This window comes from Nelumbo nucifera, chromosome 6 (assembly GCF_055504915.1).
Source record: "Nelumbo nucifera cultivar China Antique chromosome 6, China Antique-T2T, whole genome shotgun sequence".
In the NCBI taxonomy this organism is placed as follows: domain Eukaryota; kingdom Viridiplantae; phylum Streptophyta; class Magnoliopsida; order Proteales; family Nelumbonaceae; genus Nelumbo; species Nelumbo nucifera.
This window is the reverse complement of record NC_142654.1, coordinates 12,059,556-12,082,121: the sequence shown is the minus strand read 5'-3', so window position 1 is coordinate 12,082,121 and position 22,566 is coordinate 12,059,556. Positions and strand designations below refer to the sequence as shown.

Genomic DNA, 22,566 nt, shown 5'->3' with positions numbered 1-22,566 from the left:
GCCAATGGTTTGCTATTTTTAATTTATATTTTTTCTAATTTTTTATTTGTAAAAAGTATTAAAAACTGTGATTTGAGGAAGAAACCCAGTGACCATATCAAATAGGTCAACAGTTGAATCAATTATATTAGATAATTTTTTACTAAGTCAACAGCTTTTTGTAAAAATTAGATTTGAGGAAGACTGAACTTGCAAGACGATTCAAACAATTCGACCATCTAGGTCAATGGCGAGTTAAATACACTTTAGCAGTTTTTTTTTTTTTGCTAGATAAACGATCAAAATTATAATTCCAAAATATCAACAAAATTTAGAACTTCTAGGACCCCTGGGGTAATTAGAAAGATAAAAACATGCTTGGGGTAATGTTTTAGCCTTCTCGGCTATCACATGAGCTAAAGTATTAAACGTCCTATTTTCATAACAACAAGAGCAAGAATTAAAAAGAAACAAGCCCTCTGGTCTTAGACGAAAGCCAAAGGGAGAGAAGCCTTTGATTGCAGCGCTTGCACCACATTGACTGAATACAAACACACCAAAATACGACTATGGGAGAATTGAGAAGCATACAAGACTTCCTGCAAAATAGCATTAAACTCAGCATCTTCCACGGATCTCAAGTTCTTTGAAATTCCCCCTACAATGCCAACTTTTGCAAAGGTGGGATAGGATATTCACGCATGTGGACTAGTATGTACGTATACGGTTTTATCATATCAATGGATCTCTAGCTTTATATATATATATATATATATATATATATATATAAAGGGAGTATTTGAATTGAATTTGATACGAAGAGCTTGTACAGGATCACAAAGTGATTACCTCGATTAAAGGGTCATTAGTTTGCTCAATGTTCAAAATTATTGATACAATCCAATACGTTGGTAGGGGCATATTGGACTATATCGACTTGACTTTCGCATTTCCTTTTTTTTAGTTTTTTTTTTCTAATCTGGTTCATAAGGGTTGGTTTAATGTGTTCTCGCAGTCTTTTATAAGTCATATATAGAGAATATCTTCATACTTGTATGCTTTTTTTTCATGGAAAGAGATTCCCAATGCAAGGCTGTAAGAGATTGTGTGAATGATGCATGTGAACACGGTCTTGTGAGGACCAAATCCAATTTCTGTAAGGGACATGTGGCATTCTCCTATTGGATCTGCAATGTAGAGTCTACTATTGCTAGATCTGAACTCCTATATTTTTACCTTTTATTTGTGGTTTCTCTTAAAATATATTAGGGTAAATTTTAAAGCCCCCCTTTTACAATGGGGTCAGTAACAATTACCCCCCTGAACTTTTATTAGCAACAAAGACTCCCTTGAACTTTCATTTTGCGACAAATAATCCCAAGCCATTAAGTCAAATGATAGTGTGTTAAATTACCAAAATATCCACCTAAAATTTTCTTATTTTTCTTTTCTTGCCCTTTTCTTTTAAACCATAATTGGCCTAAATATACCTCAATTTTCTCCGAACAAAACTAGCTAAAATAATAAGAATCATTTCATTAACATAGGAAAACAAGTTTTTTTTTCTTTTTTTTTTAATTCTTGTTTCATTTCATTGAAATGAATGTCTCTCTTCATCTTAAAAACATAAAAACTATCCACTTCTTTCTCTAATAAAATAAGAAAAAACAAAAAAATCTTAAATTTATATCTATTTAAATATAATATACAGCCAAAAATATGCAATGAACTATTCGAGCAATCAAGAAGACTTCAATATTATATTTAGAAAAATAATCAAATCATAAACAATTCAAATAAATAAGAAAAGAATAGTTTGGAGATTTTAAAAATAGTAAACAGCTTATGAGAATCTTTTTCAAATTTAATTGATGAAACTCTAATGAAAGGAGGTATTTGTTGCAAAGTGAAAGTTCAAAGGAGTCTTTATATCAAATACAAGCGGATATTTTTAATTTACCCAAAATATTAACCACTTAACTAAAAGGCTACAAGTATAATCTTTAATATAAAATTTAGCCATAAAGGAGGGTAGTATTTATACATGGCAAGTGTTTTGGTTTGAAATTTGCCCTATGCAAGGTTGGCATTAAAAAAACATGTGGAGTTCATTGTAGGATCCCACCTAAATTGCCACATGGAGGACCCCTGGATCATTCAAGGTAGCTCATTATAGGAGCTTGCTAACAGTTGTCCTCCCAATACAAAATCCCAAGATGATTATACCAGATTGATCCTACCTTTACCCTTAATTATATGTGTAAAAAGTTATTTTTGCTAACTATCGAAGAAAATGTTTTTGGTGTTTTAGGTTTGGAAGACTACCAAGGCTGCATTTGGCATTCCTTATTTTAAGGACGTATATCTTTTTTGCAGATAAAATTGTCCTATAAACACTTAGTTTTTAACAACAAAAAGAAGACAAATCATTAAAATAAGGAATGCCAAATAAGGCCTAAGTGAACCCAACTCCCAACTATTTTCACTAAGATTGTGTTTGGTTTGAAGGAAAAAGCAAGGAAATGAAGGGAAAATAGTGTATTATATAATTAAAAAATGTCCGCTTGCATTGCTTCTTGGGTTGGGCCAATGAGTATTACCATACCTATAGGGATCATGGTTCAAAGTATTGACACATGTGAAACACAAAAGTTGTGTATTGTATAATTCAAAGGGGTGATACGCTTTTTTTGTTTGACTAAAATATCCCAATTTTGAATTCGGTTGCTTTCTAATTGTAAGAACAAAAATATAATTCAAACAACCAATTTCATCATTCTTCAAATTCCTCCCATCAAGTCTTATATTTAGGCCTTATGGTATTAACTCTCATTCTTTCATTGAATCTTATATTAATTAACATACTAAATGCTAAAGAAAAATAAGTGTGACGAAGAATAATTGTTATTATTGGTAATAGAAATAAAATTAAAATTTAAAACCAACACAAAAGAAGAATTGTTTTTCTATTTGATGGCAAGTCAGCAATTCAGCCAATGTATGATGATGATGATGATGATGATGATGATAACAATATATGGAAAATACAAAAAAATTAGATAATATTTGGGCACATCTCTAATATTATATATTCATCAAATTAAACAAAAATAAGTGTGACAAATAAGAATAATTTTTAGAGACATATAAATATAAAAAAATTTCAAACAAACTAAAAAATATATCATTTACTATCATCATCATCAAAATTTGCCATGTACAAAGAACATACACACTTACTGATCATTAAAAAGAATGCAATTATGACAACTTAATGTTAAGCACTTACTACTTTTTGACCCATATTGGCCCATCATGCAATTCTTAAAATACCTATACTACCAAGACCAAACACTGCTACTACTTATTTAAATAACACTTATTCAATAAACACTCCCAAACATGGGCAAAATCCTAGTATGTGGCATTTATTGGTCAATACATAGTGTTACCTTGCAATATTTTGAACATTGTCTAGGGATTAGGGGTGATCATGTGCCGGGTCAGGCTGGGCTTTGCCTTCATAACAACGGGCTTAGGCTAGGCCCAAGCCCGACCCGGCCCGCATTATAGGCCTAAAAATATAAGCCCGGGCCCAAACCTACATGGGCCTGGGCTGGGCTGGGCCAAGATTCTAGGCCTGATTATTGTATTTTAGTTCCAAAATTAAACAATTATATTTTTTTTCACTTATTGTCGTGGAGATTATAGTAACCTATAAGGAACTTTAAACTTAATATCAAGATAAAAGCTTCTAACATAGAAAAAATTAAATAATTATACCTTGTAATTTATAAGTTTTAATTGGTCATTAGTATGCTAAAAATGATAATTTTAACAAACCAATTCTTCTAACAACAAAAAATCAACCTAAAACCTATAATGTCTATCAAAAAATAACCATCCATTGTCATGTAATATCCACACAACAACTTTAAACATCTCTATAAGGGGCTCCATCTTCTATTCAACTCCTACAAATAAAAAGTGAAATAAAAAAGATATTAGCAAACTAAGAAAAAATAGTTCAAACTAATGTAAATAAATAAGTAATAAAATATTGAAAATGGTTTCAATTTTACCAAAAACTTGCAACCACTCTAAACTTTAGATTTATCTTTATCAATGGAGTCTTCATCACTAGAAGATTCGTTTTTTGGTGAGAGAGAGAGATTGGGTGTGGCGGTGGCCAAGAAGATTAGGGTTTAGTAATTTATATATTTCATTAAATACTAGATTAGAATTTGGTAAGATCTAAGACTGTAGGATTAAAATCTTTAATCTCCCACAAATCCCTATTAATTTATATTTAATACATAAAACATCAATTATCAAATATTTTTAAATAACATATATACATATATGTTATTTATAAATATCCGAGCTGGGTCGGGCCTTAACAAAAAACCTAGGCCCGAGCCCAGATTTTTCGAACCGGGCCGGGATGAAATGATCACCCCTACTAGGGATGTGAATGGGTTAAGTGGTAAACCTGTCTTGGCCCAACCATATCAGGTTAGGGGTGACCGGGTGAGTGAGGCTTATTCAAAGTTTGATTTATGGAAATCTAGACACATGGAATTTTTTTTGAAAAGTTGCTATTAAAGTCCACTACCCACTACCACCATTCAGACAAGTGGCATTCTCATTTTCTAGAAAGCTAGACACATGGCAATTTTTGAGAAATCCATGCTAAAGCCCATAGCCCACTACCAAACTACAACCCCCCACCATTCAAACATGTGGCCTTCTCATTTTTTTGGAAAGCTAGACATGTGACATTTTATAATAAGTTGGTGCTAAAGTCCACAACCCACTACCACCATTCAGACACATGGCATCCTATTAATTCAAGAAAGAGGATTCAAAAAGTGGGTAGTTTCACTCCTAAGCATTGCCAATAGACAATTATTTATTAGCTCAACACATGTTTATCCATAGTCTATTAAATATAAATGGTAAGACCCATTAAAAGATTACCATAAACCCATGTTTGTTTTTAAATGATTTTTTTCAAAAAGTAAATACTTTATTAATTACAAACTTGATTTAACTTTTAGGAAGCAACCTAATTTAACTTTTAAAAATAAATAACTCAAAATAGATTTATTAGACAAATAGTAAATACCAAGTAAAGTGGGCTATTGCTTACCAATAAGATCTCATTTAATATCTTAAAATCAAATTAAAAAAAACATAAATTAATAATGGTTTTCAAGTAAAATAGGTCATAATAGATTGCCAATTACAAAGATGCAAGATCCATATTAGTTTTTTTTTTTATTTATTTAACTTTTGATAACTAAATAGTAAACTTCAAGCTGAAATATACACTCATTTAGTTACCCCGTACTTAGTACGGGGGTCATTCTCTAGTTAACTATGACGACTGAGTATAGGGATGTTAGCTTTGGGATGGGTTTGGGTGGATTTGGTATTTCATTTAATCCAATTTATTATCATTACTAGTGAGGGGCGTGTAATGCACGGGATGGGGCATCACTCCTTGTCCCTCGTCCTCGTAAGTTAAGACATTCTACTATCACCTCGACCTCAGTGGCGGAGTGGGTGGGCGAGGCACCCATTCCCCATTGGGGATGGGGAATCCCCAAATTTTCCCCACCTTGAGGCAACCACCTAAAATAATCTAACTTATAGATACTTTACAAATATGATTATGTGAAATTGGAGGTATTTTAGGAATTAGATTATAACAATTTGGGGTATTTTATAAATGAAATTATGGGATCCTAGGATTATAAGAATATGAGAAAAACTTAGAGATATTTTAAAAATCAATATTAAATCTTTCGATATTTTACTTATTTACCATTGGGTTTGAGGAATTATGCAAACCCCATCCCTAAGTTGGGGCAAAAATATTTTCCCTGTCCCCACTCTGTCTCTGCCACGTCACCATTTAAGATTTGAGAAAACTTGCCCCGTTTGGTTTTATAGAGAAAATTTTCATCTCTACAATTCTAATAATTTTCTATAACTAATTAACTAATAGTAAAGTAAATAACACTAAATTATAATATTTTATGATAATTTCCAAAAAATATTGAAAATGCTATTAATTAGTAGTAATGTGTAGTAAATTAATTATTTACAATAACAATAAATTAATGTGAATTATTTACCTTTTAAGTCTAAATTATTCACTATTAATCAATGTGATGTAATTATAGTAAATTAATGTGATTATGGTAAAATACATTAATTTTAATTAAAGTAAATCATTTGTTGTTAATTAATATAAAACCAAGAGTGGTTGGAGTCAATCAAGTGGTCTAGACCGGTGTGGATAGATTTAATAATTTTCCTAAATTATTTCATAATTATTTATTGATAATGGATAATAATGGATTGTTATTTAAATAAATATAAAACAATTTCTGATAGATTAATTTCCCAAATTATTTTTTCTAATTTTTTAATAATTATTTAATTGAATAATAATAATGGATTATTATTTGAATAGTTTTGGAATTTTTTTCATAGATTAATTTCTTAATTGTTTAATTACATATTTAAAAATAATTATGGATTATTAGTTAAAGAGTTTCTCTAAATTATTTGATAATTGTTAACTATAATTATTGATTTTATAGAAATTAGTAAATTGTGATAATTAGTAATATCTTTTATCAATAAATTATTATTGTAAAAATTAATGAAAATTTATTAAAATACAATGATTAATGTAAATTACGCTAAACATTAAAATTTTGAACATTTATTAATAACCAAAACTTATTAAATAATGGATTTTTATTAATTTTTGGTAGATTATTAAATTGTTTATTTTTTGTTAAATAATGGATTATTTCTGAAATCACGTCTATAGATATAAATATTGTTTGATTTGGAAAACCAAATCTTAATAAATTATGACCAAGGATCAAAGTATCGGCATTGAGTATCATATCGGACAATTTGGATACGGATACGCTTTGGGAACACATGGATACAAACAAAAAAAATGGAAACGCTTAGATACGTTGGAGAAACACATACAAATTCCATAAATATATTAATAACACTAAATTTAAAATCAAATAGTCGCAAATAATGTATAAATACAAAGGAAATGTACATTTTAATGGTATATATGACAAAATATATTACAATTAATATAGCATGATGCATAAATATCACACAATTTTATTGATAATGCATCAATCAAGAGTCCACGACACATAACATATGCATATATTATATTTCAATTATTTTCTTTTTTACTATTTTTAATTTTTTACATTAACAAAAATGTCAACTAAATATTAAATTCTCAAAATGTAAACTAGAATATCAATTAATAATTTATAAAAAATATAATTTCAATTTAAAATATATCAAACCTGTTAAAATTTCTAAGATATAATATGCAAAATTTTAATTACAAATATAATTTTTACATTATTGATAGTTTTATTTCTATAGTTTTTTTCTAAAATTAAAAATCATTTTTTGGTATAAATGTTGATTAGTAGAGTTGATAGATTCTATTTAATATTATACTCTCAAATATTTTCTAAACATTTTTTAATATGTTGTTATTTAATGTAATGTAAATTAAAATATTAATTAATTAATAATTTAATATATATATATATATATTAATTTTAAGTATTAAAATAATTATTTTATTATTAATATTTTATTTGCATTAATTTCTAGAGATTAAAATCATCTTTTGGTTTAATGTAGATTTGATAGATTATTTATTCCATAGGTTTGTAAAATATCAATTTTGAATATTATTTTTTCAATTTTTAGTTAAAATTGTTATACATAAATAACCCATTGGGAAGGAAGAGGAATGAAGAGAGAAGATGCTGAGATGGCAGTTTGGGAGTGGTGGAAAGGGGAAAAAGAGAGAGAGTCAAAGAGAAGTAAGGTGATGTGGACTGTCTTGCTATATATATATATATATAGATTGTTATTGTTATTGTTAGTATTGATAGATAGTTTAATACAATTTTATAGTTAAGCCGGGTCTGGTCAGATTTTATAGGTTTTGGGTGAGATTCGGGTATAGTCAAACCCGACCCGTTGATATTCATGCCTAACTGCCTATCTCTATAGAAGCTGCGTTTTAAATGTAATTTATGGCCTTTCTTAATAATATATATTTGGAAACTCAATTAGCTTATTGCATATTTTCTTTACCAGATGTGGCTGTGGAGGCTGGGGAGCTGGGTCGGGCAATGGGCATATTCAAATTTCAGTTGTTGGACCGTAACCTACAGCCCCAAGCCCATTAGCTTGAGTCCATGACCAGTTAAACCCTCGACCACAAGGGCCCATTGCTCCCTTGGGGGAGTGGCTTCCAGAAGAGCAAAGGGAAAAAAGCTCTCTGCCCATGCACGTGCTACCAACTGAGTTCACATGAAGGCAAATAACAAGATGGGCAATTGAGCTTAATGTCCATCGTCATCATCATCATTAATATCACTAATAGCTAACATGCTACAACCCGCTCACAATTTATCCGACTTCCCATGAATCCAATACCGTTAGATCAATGGCATCCCAGGGCGATGGGACGATGGCCCACATCCGCTTCAGGCCGAATATTGTTAATTGCTCAGGCTAGAAGGTGGGAGGGTCAATGCTTTTGAATTTGATAGGTCAAAACTTTCCTACGACAGTGTGGTTGCCCAGCATTGATCGTCCTACGCGTTCAAATACCTACTTCATCTATTATTATGCACGTGCAGGGCAGTAGAACCTGTAAATCAAAAGTATGCCAATGCCCACTTCATTCATTGAGTTGAAGCCTATTAATTCCAGCCCCAGGCCCAACCAAGCCCACTATAAGTAACTGGATTCTCATTCTCTCTCCCTCTCCTCAGGTACCTCCATAGCTCCACTTGCTCTGCAACTCTCTCTCTCTCTCTGATGGGGAATCATGTGAAGCATGTTCTCTTTCATCTATTCTCCTTCGTTCTTGTAACTGGTAAAGAAAACAGGGTTTGCTATTGTCTTTCTTCTATTATTTGTTCATGAAACACAGCCGGAATTATTCTTCTTCACTTGTTTGGGATTCCTGGAGTTGATCCTCATTAATTTTGTAAATTTACAGGAGTTCAAGTGGTTCAAGGTTCACCTCATCACAACCACCACCATCACCGTCACCACAAACTTGGTTTTTCCAAGCTGTTCGTCTTTGGTGACTCTTATGCTGACACCGGGAATAACCGGAAGTCTGAAGCTAGTTCGTGGCACCAGCCTTATGGGATCACTTTTCCGGGGAAACCAGTCGGCCGTTACTCCGACGGCCGGGTACTGACAGACTACTTAGGTGTGTTATTCATTCCTTTATAACAGCAGTTAGGCCCCCACCCTCTCTCTCTCTCTCTCACACACACACATAAGAAATGTACTTTCACTGGTTTGTGACAAGTAATGTGTTTTACTTTTATCTTTCTCTAATGGTTTGCTTTGCTACCTTGCTTTCGTTTTCCTCCATGATTTCTCTCTCTCTCTCTACACACACAAACACAAGCACAGGCATGACTGAAGATAGAGTTTGGACTCAGGATCATTGAATTGATTTGCCCAGTTTTTTCTTTTGGGTACGTGAGGAATTGATAGAAAAGATTGAAAATTTACCCTGTAATGTATGAATAGTTGTTGAATTGGCAAATTTTGTTTGGGCTTATACTCTAAGGATTTCCAAGCAAAAGATTCCAAATGGTGGGCTTGCACTGGCCCACCGCAAATGGTTCACCTTTAGTTTTTGGCCTCTTCCTGTACTTTTTGCATTATTATGTCCCTTGCCGCCTCCTTTTTTCTTGTTTTCCCCATTTTTATATTAGCAATTTTCTTCTTATGAAATCAGAATCCCCCCCACCAGCATCTTCTCTTTTTCTTTATTCTTACTTCCTCACGTGACCTCATGCTTTTAGTTGTAGCTGTGAGCTGTGTCATTTTCCCCTTTTCCTTTCTTTTTTACACTTGAAGTCTGCTTCTCATCTGCTCTGTCAGTTAAATGGGCTATCTCCATAGATCCTTTTATGTTTCTACTTTACTTTTATTATTATTTACTACCTGTTTCTTCAATTTACTTCTTGCTTTACTATTGTTTTCCTTTCCTAGGTGCTTTCTTATTTAATTATTATTAATTTCAAAGTTTTGCTTTTTCTTCCCATTATTTAAATAAAAAAGGTTATTTGTTCTAGAGAACTGTGGAAACTAGCTAGAAGCCTCCTTTTCTTTTCTAGTTTTGCATTTTCGCTAGCTGTCTTTAAACCCCACAGTCAAAAATTCCGGTTCAAAGCATACACAAAAGATGTATATTATTTTAACAGGGAATTGCTTTTACAGTATGGGCTTTTTCACTTTTTTTTTTATTTATTAGAATTATTTGAAGATATTGAATATAAAGATTAAATATTACTTATTATTCTTCTAAATAGATCTATAATGTTATACATGTAGTGGTCATCATTTGGACCATAATCGATTTGGGTGGTGATCCTGTTGTTCCAGAAATCAAGAAAAGGAAAGAAAAATACAAAACAGAGAAAAACACAAAGAATGGACCAAAGAAATGCTGGTTTGGATGTGAGGCTTAGGAAAATGTTAGCGTTATATAATAGATATAAATATATATATATATATATATATATATATATATATATATATATATATATATATATATAATTAATAGAGCGACACATGCAAAAAAGTGAGAGAGGATATAGTGGAAGGAGGAATAATATTAGTAAAGGTATATTGTGAAGTAATGGTTGACTGGATTTATAAATAATACTATATATATTTCTATAGCAAGAATAAGAGATAAAGATAGTACGGGAAATTGCATAAGTAGAAGGGGTATTCTGCCATTCTGGTTTCTGGGCATGTAAAATTTGAAAATCATCTAATATATCTAGGGCGTAAAATTTTCTATTTTTATATAAGTTGTAAGATATAAGATATATGAAATACCTTGTATAGATGATATAGGGTTGGATTATGATACCGAAAAACTTGTAATCAATCAACTAGTATCATGAAAATGATAATCAACTAACCAATCAGATGGTATTTACCAAAATTCACCAGGGGATTTGATTGGTCAAAGCTCTTCTAATATCATGTCTTTCTGGTAACATAGATTTTCTTGAATGGGGTGTGGTGGACTTTTGCAAAGGGTTGAGGCTTGACCCACTTTTACTTGTCCACGGCACCCATTCATCAGATTCATAGAACAGTCAATTAATTAAATTGTTAAAATTGCCTAATTGTAGGCTCAATTTAATTTATCTTAGGGTTTGTAATGGGCATAATAGCAAATTCAAGAAGCAAGAGGTAATGAGAATAAAATCAAGGAATAAGAGACACCATAGTGTGTTGTTGCATGTTAGATAGAACATGCCATTACTACTATGTTTTCACCCTGATACACATAAGCCATTCACAGAAGTTGGTTTAATCAGAGCTCATAAACAATAAGGTTTTTGTAGTTCTTAATCTGCACAAAATAAAAAACAAGGGTACATCTCCGTGCTTTGTCTGTTAATACTCTCATATTTAAGCTAAGTGATATATTGTCACCCATTTTCACCTCTGACCAAGCAATACATCTGCTTATGATTCATATTGTCTTAAATGATTCAAATCATGTCTGATGACTTGGAATCAACCATATTGAAATGGTTGGGGAAATTAGAGAGCCCCAGTTATCCAACAAATAGCTTGCTTGGTAACTACAATTAGAGTGCATTATTTTGATTTACATGGCTGTTATATTTGGTTTGACACACACATACACACACACAAAAAAAAAAAAAGATAGAAACAGAAAGCTTTCCAATAAAAATGAAACTAAATTGGTTGTGGGTGGGTTTGGTTTTAAAAATTCTCTAAGTAATAATTAAAAAAAAAAACTATGTAGGTATTATTGGTGCTTACGTTGCATAACAAATTGCTATTTGTATAATATAAAAAATCTAGCCTTATGTATAATCACCTAGATATCCTTAAGACTGTGTTTGTTTTGACAGAAAATAAGAGAGAAATGGAAAGAAAGGTTGTATTTATGGGGCAACTTTATCACTAATCTGTGCACATGGGTCTTTTCTAGTTAATTATTAAAAAATATGCATGTTGCAATTATAAGGCAAATAAATTACCTTTAGAGATAAAGATGAAATAATAGTTTTATGGTAACGATAAAATTTAAAAAAAAAATGAGATAACTAAAGCATTCAATGGTGATGGGGCATAAGGTTAATGTAAGCTACTAACTTACATTGCACTAACAACTCTTGGGGATGTCCCAGTTTTTTGTTCTGGGCCTCAATTTGTCACCCATAAAGACTGGTATTTGGCCCATTCTTTGAAATTTCACCCCCCCAAAAAAATCCATAACTATGGCCCATGGCAACAATCATGAAAGAAAGTAAAGTTGACAATTTACTTACTACTTTTTCTTTCAACAGTTTTCCTTTTCTTTTTTTTTTCCCTTTGTTGTTAAGTATTTGCTATAACTTTTCTTTATCAATTCTGTGGATTGCATGATCAGCTTCTTTCGTCGGAATCAAGTCTCCAGTACCTTACAGATGGAGAAATGTTGCGACAAAACGACTAAGATATGGGGTGAATTTTGCTTATGGAGGAACTGGGGTGTTTGATACACTGGTTCCTGACCCAAATATGACGACACAAATTGACTTCTTTCAACAGCTCATCCATGATGGAGTGTACAACAAGAGTAATCTCAACTCTTCTATTGCTCTCGTCTCACTTGCTGGGAATGACTATACTACTTACATGGCCAAAAATGGCACTGCAGAGGTGATTGCTAACAACTCTTAAATTCATCGATGATTCCCAACCTTTTTTCTTATTTTCTCAGTTTGTTTGTATCAATGTTTTCAAAACCAGACTGGATCAGAAAAACTGAGAACCGGTCACCGGTTCTATTTCAGCCCAGAACTACTTTTTGGTCAAAAACTATTGATTTGGTCAGCGAACTGGTGACCTGGGCAGTTAAACTGTTGACTCGTTGATCCGGAGAATGTTTTTTTGCCGTTTTTTATTTTTTATTATTTTTTAATTTTTTGTCAGAATGGGCCATTCATTCGGTTCGAATGCTCGGATTATTCGATCCAAGAACTGGACCCCAGAACGATTCCCTATCCGGTTCAGTTTTAAAAACCTTGGTTTGCAGTGTGATTTTCATTTGCATTGGTGTAAATGCATAAGAGTGTAAATAGGTTGAGTGTAAATTCTGATTTACTTTTGTTTTATATTTAACTTTATTTTGATGGTGGACCTTGGTGCAACGGTTGGATTACTCCATTGGGTAATCAAGGTTTAAATTTTGGAAACAACCTCTTTGTATGTGCAGGGGTAAGGCTGTATGTATATTGGCGGGAGCCTCATGCATCGGGATGCTCTTACTTAATTTCATTTTATTTGTTTGTGAGAAATAATTAATGATGTGGTCTCCACCTTGTATGCAATGGAATGGTGGTCGGAGAAGGGTTATTATTAGTTTTGGTGTGAGGTAGGGTTATCATATGAGAGAGGATTGAGGTAGATGGAAGATAGTGTAAAATTTGCATCAGTTTTTGAGAAATAAAATCTGTACTGTCAGTAAATGCAAATTATGAGACAAAAAGTATAAATTTTGTATTAGGTAGCAGAGCAAATCATAATTACAGACATAAAAGCAAAAGCTTTGCTAATATAAAATAGATTTGATTCACAAAGATACTATATTGGTCAATATTTTTAGAAGGCTAACTTGGTCAGAACTTGCTCTTTGACAGATAGGGCAGTGGATGCTTACAATCATATAATCTTTTATTGTATGGTGCATGAAGAGCCAAATTAACTTGTACAAATCATTACTAGGTTCAAAGGGTGCATGAGTAGAAATTCAAACTCTTTATTCTCTAATGCAAAATCAAATTGTTGGTGCATGAAGAGCCAAAGTTACAAATCATTACTAGGTTTAGTGAAGCTTATGAACTTTTATTGAACTCTATGGTGTGGTGTATTGACAAAGAAATTAAAAGAAATTGTGCATCAAAATCATGACTTTGTTTGTTTATTTTTGTATCTTCCAGGGCTTGTCAGCCTTCACCATATCCATCATTAATCAACTAGCTATAAACCTAAAACGCATTCAAGGTCAGGGAGTGAAGAAAGTTGCAGTTACAGCAATCGAGCCCATTGGGTGTCTCCCTCAAAGCGCAGCCTCGTCGTCTTATCAGCAATGCAATGAAACCAATAACATGGCTGCCATGTTCCACAACCTCTTATTACAGCAAGCTGTGGAGAAGTTGAATAATGAGACCAAGGGGTCCACCTTCATGGTTCTTGATCTCTTCAATGCTTTCATGTCCATGTTCAATAGACAGAAAGACCATCCAGGTGATCATCTATCAACTTAATTTGAGCCAAAACATTTGTTTCAACCACCCAAGTATTAGTTTTATTGTAAGATAGCAGGTTTGGACCGGTTTAATAACAGGTTGAAAACATTGATAGAGTACTAATAGCTGCACACATTATGGTTGTCTCTTCATTTTGTTTTTGGCTAAATTGGGAAGTCTTCCTCTTGTAATTAGGATCGTATTCCCACAACCTCCGAAGTGTATTGTCAAAGTCCCTTTGGTCGATTACACCAAAATCTAGGCTTTATTAGCTTTTACTTGACAATAAAATGATAAATATTTTAAAGGTCCCTTTTTCCTGTTTAATTTCTTATTCTCTCTTTCTTCTTTGCACAGCCGTGCACAGACATTGAAACACTCATGGTGTAAGCTTAATGAGAAAGAGGCTTTAACTAACATTTTTAGTTTTAAGGTTGATTCTTCCGTTTGATGATCAAGTGTTGTAGTGTTAGATCCTTGTGACCTTGTTGTCTCTATTATAATTAATTAAACTTCAGCACAAGGTATGAATGGGCCTGTTCTTATCCATGCTTCAAATTTGATTGGCTTTCATGTAAGAAGGCATGCTAAAAAAAAAACCCCATTCAGGGACCTTACCTAACAGATTTAAGCTTTAAGATTGAACATTTCCTTGGTACAGGGCAAAAACTTTAAATCAACTGCTCTTATTCATATGCTATGCTTATGGAATTTCCTAACTCGTTGACATCATGTAAGTAACTGAATTAGGATATAGTCAATTCCATTGATCTCACCCATGAAAGTGAATTGGACATCAACCAAATTTATAGGCATAGCAGGCCTATCCAGATTTTGGCAAGTATATATCAAGTTATCAACTGTTTTGAAATATAAAAGACTTCCTCTGTTGACCTTTCAATGATCATTTAATTTTAGATACCATAAATCTGATCTGTTTCCATTTGCGATATTCCCCCATTGATTGTAATCAAGTTTGCACATGAAAATTCATCTCGTATTTGCATTTTTTCCGAACTGAACCTTTGTTATAATTTCTAAATTGTTTGTTGATTTTTAATTTCCATGCTGAAGATAGTTTCCAGCTATTTTGCATTTTAAGATTAATTTGGTTTCATCTCTTGAACAGGAATTATGAAGTTTGGTAATCTTTTGAAACCATGCTGTGTGGGTACAAGTGCTGAATACTCGTGTGGAGACATAGATGAGAATGGTGTGAAGAAGTATACAGTATGTGAAAACCCTGAATCTACCTTTTTTTGGGATGATGTGCACCCTTCACAGGAAGGTTGGCATGCAGTCTATTCAGCTTTACAAATTTCTCTCGACCAACTCTATATCTAACTCCATACCCTTTCTTGTGTGATATGGTTTCCCCTATTTTCATTCTTCTTTTCCCTTTTCTTCCTATTGCATTTTTGTTTTATTTTATTTTATTTTCTGATACACCAATAGTGTTTTCATGTTTTGATATTCTTGATCCAACGGCTTCTAGTGGAGGGTGTAATGCGCATGCATCAAACATTTCAATGAGTTCAAAATATGACTAAATCCAAACATCCAACCTGACATTGGGAACATCTTCCTATGATAACATACATGTAAAGGAGATATTCCCTATATGTAGTTGGATGCCCTGTGCACAGAGTTTTTATTCGTAGTAGTTTCGGACTCCACAAGTATGAACATCCAAACCCCCTTCCTAATTTCCTATTTTTTTTATTTTATTTTTTAATCCACACAATTACCCATTAAACCAATAAGGAAATAACATAAGCTTAACTATTTCTAACAAACATAAGGAAAGAAGGATTTGCTTTTCTAATATTTAGCCAAGTGGCACCACTTTTCCCCCATTTTCTCTTAAATTGTCTCTAATTTCTATTTATCTCCTAAACTATTTCTACTTCCTATTTATCCTCTCCTCCACTTTTAGTAGAAAGAGTCTCTCATAACTTTAAAATATTTATTCAAAACACAAAAATTAATTATAATAGATTTAATAATATTTATGTTATTAATAATTTTAGATTCTTACAAGATTCATCAAGAAATCATGTAGTAACAATATAAATTATAATTTTATGAATAACTCAAATTAAATGTTATTCAAACAATAAAAATTTAACATTAAAAATAAAATATTATTTAAATATTTCAACAACTAAATATCTTAAATAACAAAACATTAAAAATATCTAAATAATTATATAACAAAGTATTTAATATTATGTAATTACTTTTAAAATAAATAAAATTCAAATAATAAAAAAATATTTTAGATATTATTTAAATATTCAAATAATGAAATATTTAACATGACTAAATTTTAAATAGTTAAAATAACGAAATTATGTAATAAATTTAAAAAATTTCTTAAAAATAGAAAAATGATTATTGTATATTTCATATTAATAATAATTTAATATTTTACAAAATTAATAACGAACTATGTAATAATAGTACTAATTATAATTTTATTGTTTATTAAATTCAATAAATAATTAATGTTTTAAAATTTTAAATAACAATATTATTTAAATAATTAAATAATATTGTAAATAACTAATTTCACTTATATCAATTAATAATTATAGAAAATAACTTTCAAAAAAATTAATATTTATTAGTAATGATTTTTCAATAATAGTATATATTCATTATATATTTATATATACTAAAATTAATATTTATTGTATTTTTTGATAAATATGTTTTCAATAATTATTTATAAATCGATTTTTGTTTTGTTATTTAACAGAAAATTGTCAATAATTATTGGAGATGAAGCAATTATTATTTAACTTTTGGAATTTAATTTATTGTATTTTTTGTTATAAATTTATTTTTAGTAATTATGTGTTTTTATAATTGATTGATTAATATTTATTAGAGATTAAACTATTATTTGAGATTACACTATTTATTGACTAATTTAATATATTTTCATTATTTATTGTATTTTTATTAGATATCTATTGTATTTCAATTATAAATTTGTTTTCAATAATTTTGTATTTTTAATATAAAATTTCAATAATTATTGGAGACTAAACTATTGTTATATATTTATTAGAAATTAGACTATTAATTTAGTTGAAATTAGGAGTGTTCAAGGGTTGGTTTATTTCGGATGCAGGTTGTTTCACCAACCAAATCGACCTAGTGAGGTTGGGAGTTTGTCACCCGAAATTGACTAACCATTAGTGAAAACCCGCCAACTCGGGTTGTATCAGTTTGGGTCTATTTTTAGTTTGGTTTGTTTGTTCAAAAGATTTAAAATTGAAAAATAAATTTAAATTTAATAAATTATAGTGATATATATATATACAAATGGCCAAACTAAAATTGACCTAATTCGGTTGGGTTGAAAAATTGTTGAACCAAAGTCGATCGGAAATACTAGAAAACCAACAAACTCGAATCGAGTTCAATCGAATTGATTATTAAAAAAATTAAAATATAAAATAAATATATATTCTTATATATTTCTATTGTTTAACTTTCGCTTAACAAAACCTGTACATCACACGATCCCTGCTAGTATATTCATATTTCCAAGCATTCTTAATATCGTGAAGTTGTCAAGGTAATTTCTTCCTTGATGATGCTACTGCATCCCAAGATTAAGGGTGCAACTTGAGAACTTGAGCCCGGACTGGCCCAGCCTGAGGTTTTATATGGGCTATGCTTGAATTTCAGTCCATGATCTGGGCCTAAACCCGAAACCTTGTTTTTTCATTTATTGGGCTATGCCCTGGCGGAATATACAATATTCCTATTAAATGTTTTAAATTATTGATACTAAATAAATCTAGGGATTTGTTTTTTAAATACATTTGTCTTAATTGGCCTACTTGAGCCCGACTGACCAACCAGACTGTGTCAAATTTCAGGCTTGACCTTTGGGGTCGGTCTGATATTGGTTCTGGTTATCCTTGAATCTGAACCATTCTGACCAAATTGCATTCCTCCTCAAGATGATGCAAATGGATGAATGCAAATTCTGGTTTACTTTGTTTTGTTTTGTTTGGTTCAGTTGCTTTGAAAAAGGTATTGTAAAAATGCTCGTATGGCACATAGATGGCTGTACAATGATCAAATTTTGCTATCCTTATTTTTTTTTTACCAAATATCACTGATATAGTTATGTAGGTTTTTTGGGTGAGCCACACCTTGCAAAGTCATGTGTTTGGAGGAGAAGCCCTTTTACTCAAATCGATCCAACCCACAATTTTATATGGTCTGGTTTAGATTTTAGGGCCTCAGTCTGGGCTTAGGCTCAGAAGTTTGGACCTTTTTTTAATTTTTTTGGGTCTTACTTGGGCTTAGCCATTAGATAGCCCAAGCCTGACTCTATCTTATCCTAACCTGAGCATTGGATATTAAAATTTATATTAAATTTAACCTAAGCTGACTGATCAACTCTTGCTTAGCGTTGGATCGAGTCCAATTTGAATGCATCAAATTTCAATTTGGGATTGAGCCTAAATTGAATAGTTCGGTGCTTGGGCCTTAGGCTCAATGCTTGGATTGAACTTAAACGCAACCCAATCCACCCGACTTGCACCCTACCCAAATGATCACTTGATCAGTTCTACGTATCTTTGAAAATGATTTTAGAGACTTATGTGGTTTGATACTTAACCTAACCAATTTGTAATTACATAACCAATTATAATCAGTTCAAAAAGACATTTTTTTTATTGTACAGTTAAAGGGAATTAGGAATTTAATTTTAAAATCGATCTCCCCAGCAAGGTCATAAATGAGCTATACATGAATAAGGTATGGTTATATATATATATATATATATATATATATATATATATATATATATATATATATTAATTCTGAAGTTGATATCCTCAACAAGATCATAAACGAACTATACATGAATAAGGTATGGTCATTTTTTTTTTTAAATTTCTGAAGTTGATCCCCCAGAAATGTCATAAATGAGCTCAATGTTTTAAAAAATGACTTAGAATCAGAACTTGGCCACTGGTTTCCGGGTTGACAGGAATAGATGGCCCATTCAACCATTCAGGTCATCGGGTCATTAACCAATTCAATGGTTTTTGGTCAAAGACCAAGTTTGGGGTAAAACAAAACTAGTTTTTTGGACAGTTCCTGGGTTAATGATGGTTCGAAAACATTAAATGAGCTATATATGAGGGGTCCAGTCCAAAATCAATTTGAACGGATTGAATGGACCAACAAGACATGTTGGATTGGATTGGATTAAACCAATATCTGATCCACTGATATAATATAAGAATATAAGTGTCAATGAACCGGGTTTGGATTGAAGCTAATCTAAAATAAAACGAATTTAAACATATTAAATGATTCAAACATTGAATTAGATCAGCCCAAAATGATTCAAAATATTCATTGAATTAGATTGGACCTACTCACATTGGAGTGCATCGGATTGTACCAAACCCAGTCCAATTGACACCTATATATTTAAGGTATGGTCATTTTTTTAATAGGTCATAAATCAACTGCAGCTAAAAAAAATAAAGTATGTCCTCATGCCGATATTTTGAAATTGTTGTCAGAATCCCACCAATTAAGGCTGAATGTAATTATAGAGTCGGGATTTGCTGCATGTGGATCTTCTATAAACAAAAACTCTACACACGACACACGACATCCAATTAGGAACATCTCTTTCTGAATTTAATATACATGTTGCATAGATATTTTCAACGTGTGACTGGATGATTGTAATATTAGAGTGTGTATATAGTTTTTAATTGCATGAAATTCCATAACATGGATCATCAATCCCGATGTTTGGTACAGTCATTGCAGATAAGGCGTTAAGTTTGGGCGATGAGAACCCAAAGTCCACGACAAGTTCTGCCCGAACTAGTGGAATGGACCCTAACTCTACGTATTCATCCCAAATTCCCAATAACTGGTGATGATTTTAGTTTGTTTAGGGAAGGACCAATTGCAACTCACTGAATTTGGTTTTACTAGATCGAGGTGACAAGTTTTAACGCCGCAAGTGTGAAGATTATGAAGTTGGTTCAATGTCAAGATTCACATCATTCGTTCCATGCATCATTATATGAAATTAATAAGAAATTGGTAGTCCCATAAAGCCAAACATTATCAACTGTTGGTGGTAGTTAGGACCTTGTTTTTCTGAATCAAGGTTCAAAGTATCGATAGGTATTAGCTTGTATTAGCCGATATGTATTATTCTGGGGCCCCTCTGATATGTCCTTATAGTGGATGTATCGGAGGTTTGACCGATTCAAGGGGTAAAGGAAACCTAAATCTGCCCTCTGAACCGATTGTGAAAAAATAAAAAAAAAGTAATAAAAATGTGTGTTGATTTGCCCAATATGCTCCTACCGATGTATCGAGCACATCGATATTTTGAACCTTGCTCTAAATCGTTGTAATATAGAATATGATCAAATCTTGCTGTCATCAGGACTAGGAGATGGCTATCCCGTTGCATATATAGCACGTTAGCCTATGTTAAAAAACGAAAGAAAAATAAAAAGTCATAGATTGTGACTCCTTCCTTGCTTCATTTAATTTCAAGTTGGTGCTTGAGTGTTTTTTCTTTTATCACAAAATAACTTTCAACATGAATGAAGAGATAACAAAACAGTCAAATTAAGGGCATATTCAACTTAAGAAAAAGAGAGAGGGGTGGCGTTTGATAATACTTTTCAGATGTCTGAGGTTTAGAAACTTTGCTTTTCATTAGATGCATTATTGTTGGGTTTAGGTCTGCTTAGAGGATCTGGAATATAAATTTAGATCCATGGTTTTAAAAAATGACACAGAAATGGAACCGTTGTAGCAACTGGTTTTTGGGTTGACGGTTTGATTGTTTGGTTCTTTTTGATAAAAATAAAAAATTAAAAATAAAAACGGCCAAAAATCGTTGAACGGGTCGACGATTCAACCACCTGGATCAACGGATCATTGGATGATTCAATGGTTTTTGGCCAAGGACCGGATTTGGGATAAAATGGAACCGGTTGCCTGAACAATTTTCGGGCCGAACGATCTAACTATCTAGGTCAATGGTAATTCGAAAACCATGTGCAGATCTAAATTGATAAGACCTAATTTCATGTATTAATAGAATCAGAAGCACATTATATGTGATAAAATAACATTAACGCCCTCGTTATAGTTATCTATTATGTGATAAAATAACATTACGACCTAGTTTCAAAACCAATTTTTTAACCTTTTAAGATATCAGAGTTGAGATTTATGAGACGCCACCTAAATGGATACTTCTTTAATAGCTATTTAACTCAAGACAAAATCAATATGGTGCATGAGCTGCACCTTGAATCTAAAAACATGAATGAGTGATAAAGTAAAGATGGCAAGTAGATCTTGTAAAAATGGATGAAAAATAAAATATATTATATGATGATTTTAATACCATTGGTTGAAATATTGATTTAACATGCAATAACTATCCACGTAATTAGGCTCTTAATTCTATTTCTGACAAAATTGGCCATGCAATGAGAAATTTCTTACATGGGCTGGGCTTTCGGCGTTCCTGTGCTCTCCCTTCATTAGAGTTAAGTCAATATAAGCCATTTTCAATAATTAAGCGGAATAATACACTTCAATCTTCATCAGAAAGGTTAATAAACTTTTTTTTTTGGACTTGTTTTAAGAAGGCAAGCATTAATTATCTGAACCTACCGAAAGACAAAAGAATCAGACTTAGGGACTGTTTGGTTTAGTAATTGGAATCAGAATTGAAATTGGAATCAGAACGAAAGTCCTTCGGAATTGGAATTAGAATCAGAATGGTCTATTCACATAGTCTGTTTGGTTCAGATAAAAATGAGAATGAAAATTAGAATAAACAAGAATGAGATTTTTCTTAAAGGAGGAATAGAGAATGGTCATTCCCTCAAGTGGGAGAATGCTATTCCAGCAAGAATGAGAATAAGATTCCGATTCTGCTCAATCAAACAGTTGAAATCAAAATAGCCTATTTCAATTTCAATTATAAACCTCTATTCCCATATCAAACAGTTGAAATCAAAATAGCCCATTTCAATTTCAATTCTAAACCTCTATTCCCACGAACCAAACAGGGCCTTAATTTGTTGATCCTTTTGAAGAGGGTAACATGGTTTTTATGGATTAGGTTGCAAATAGGTGCATGGTCGGG

General features: G+C 31.8%; 1 protein-coding gene across 1 annotated transcript; it reads left to right on the top strand.

Moving 5' to 3' along the window:
- The first annotated feature begins 8,786 nt into the window (after positions 1 to 8,786).
- LOC104588153 (GDSL esterase/lipase At5g03610-like) lies at positions 8,787 to 15,905 on the top strand. The gene is made up of 5 exons (XM_010245973.3): positions 8,787 to 8,944; positions 9,071 to 9,289; positions 12,521 to 12,792; positions 14,073 to 14,379; positions 15,511 to 15,905. The coding sequence occupies exons 1-5, from the start codon at positions 8,887 to 8,889 to the stop codon at positions 15,723 to 15,725; spliced, it is 1,071 nt and encodes a 356-aa protein (XP_010244275.1). The 5' UTR covers positions 8,787 to 8,886; the 3' UTR covers positions 15,726 to 15,905.
- The last annotated feature ends 6,661 nt before the right edge of the window (positions 15,906 to 22,566 follow it).

What these genes read in the sequence shown, in the direction of transcription:
- LOC104588153 (XM_010245973.3), top strand. Translation starts at nt 8,887, where the DNA reads ATGGGGAATCATGTGAAGCATGTTCTCTTTCATCTATTCTCCTTCGTT. An exon ending in GGTACTGACAGACTACTTAG is followed by an intron (nt 9,290 to 12,520) that starts GTGTGTTATTCA and finishes TTGCATGATCAG; the next exon opens with CTTCTTTCGTCGGAATCAAG. An exon ending in TAGACAGAAAGACCATCCAG is followed by an intron (nt 14,380 to 15,510) that starts GTGATCATCTAT and finishes TCTCTTGAACAG; the next exon opens with GAATTATGAAGTTTGGTAAT.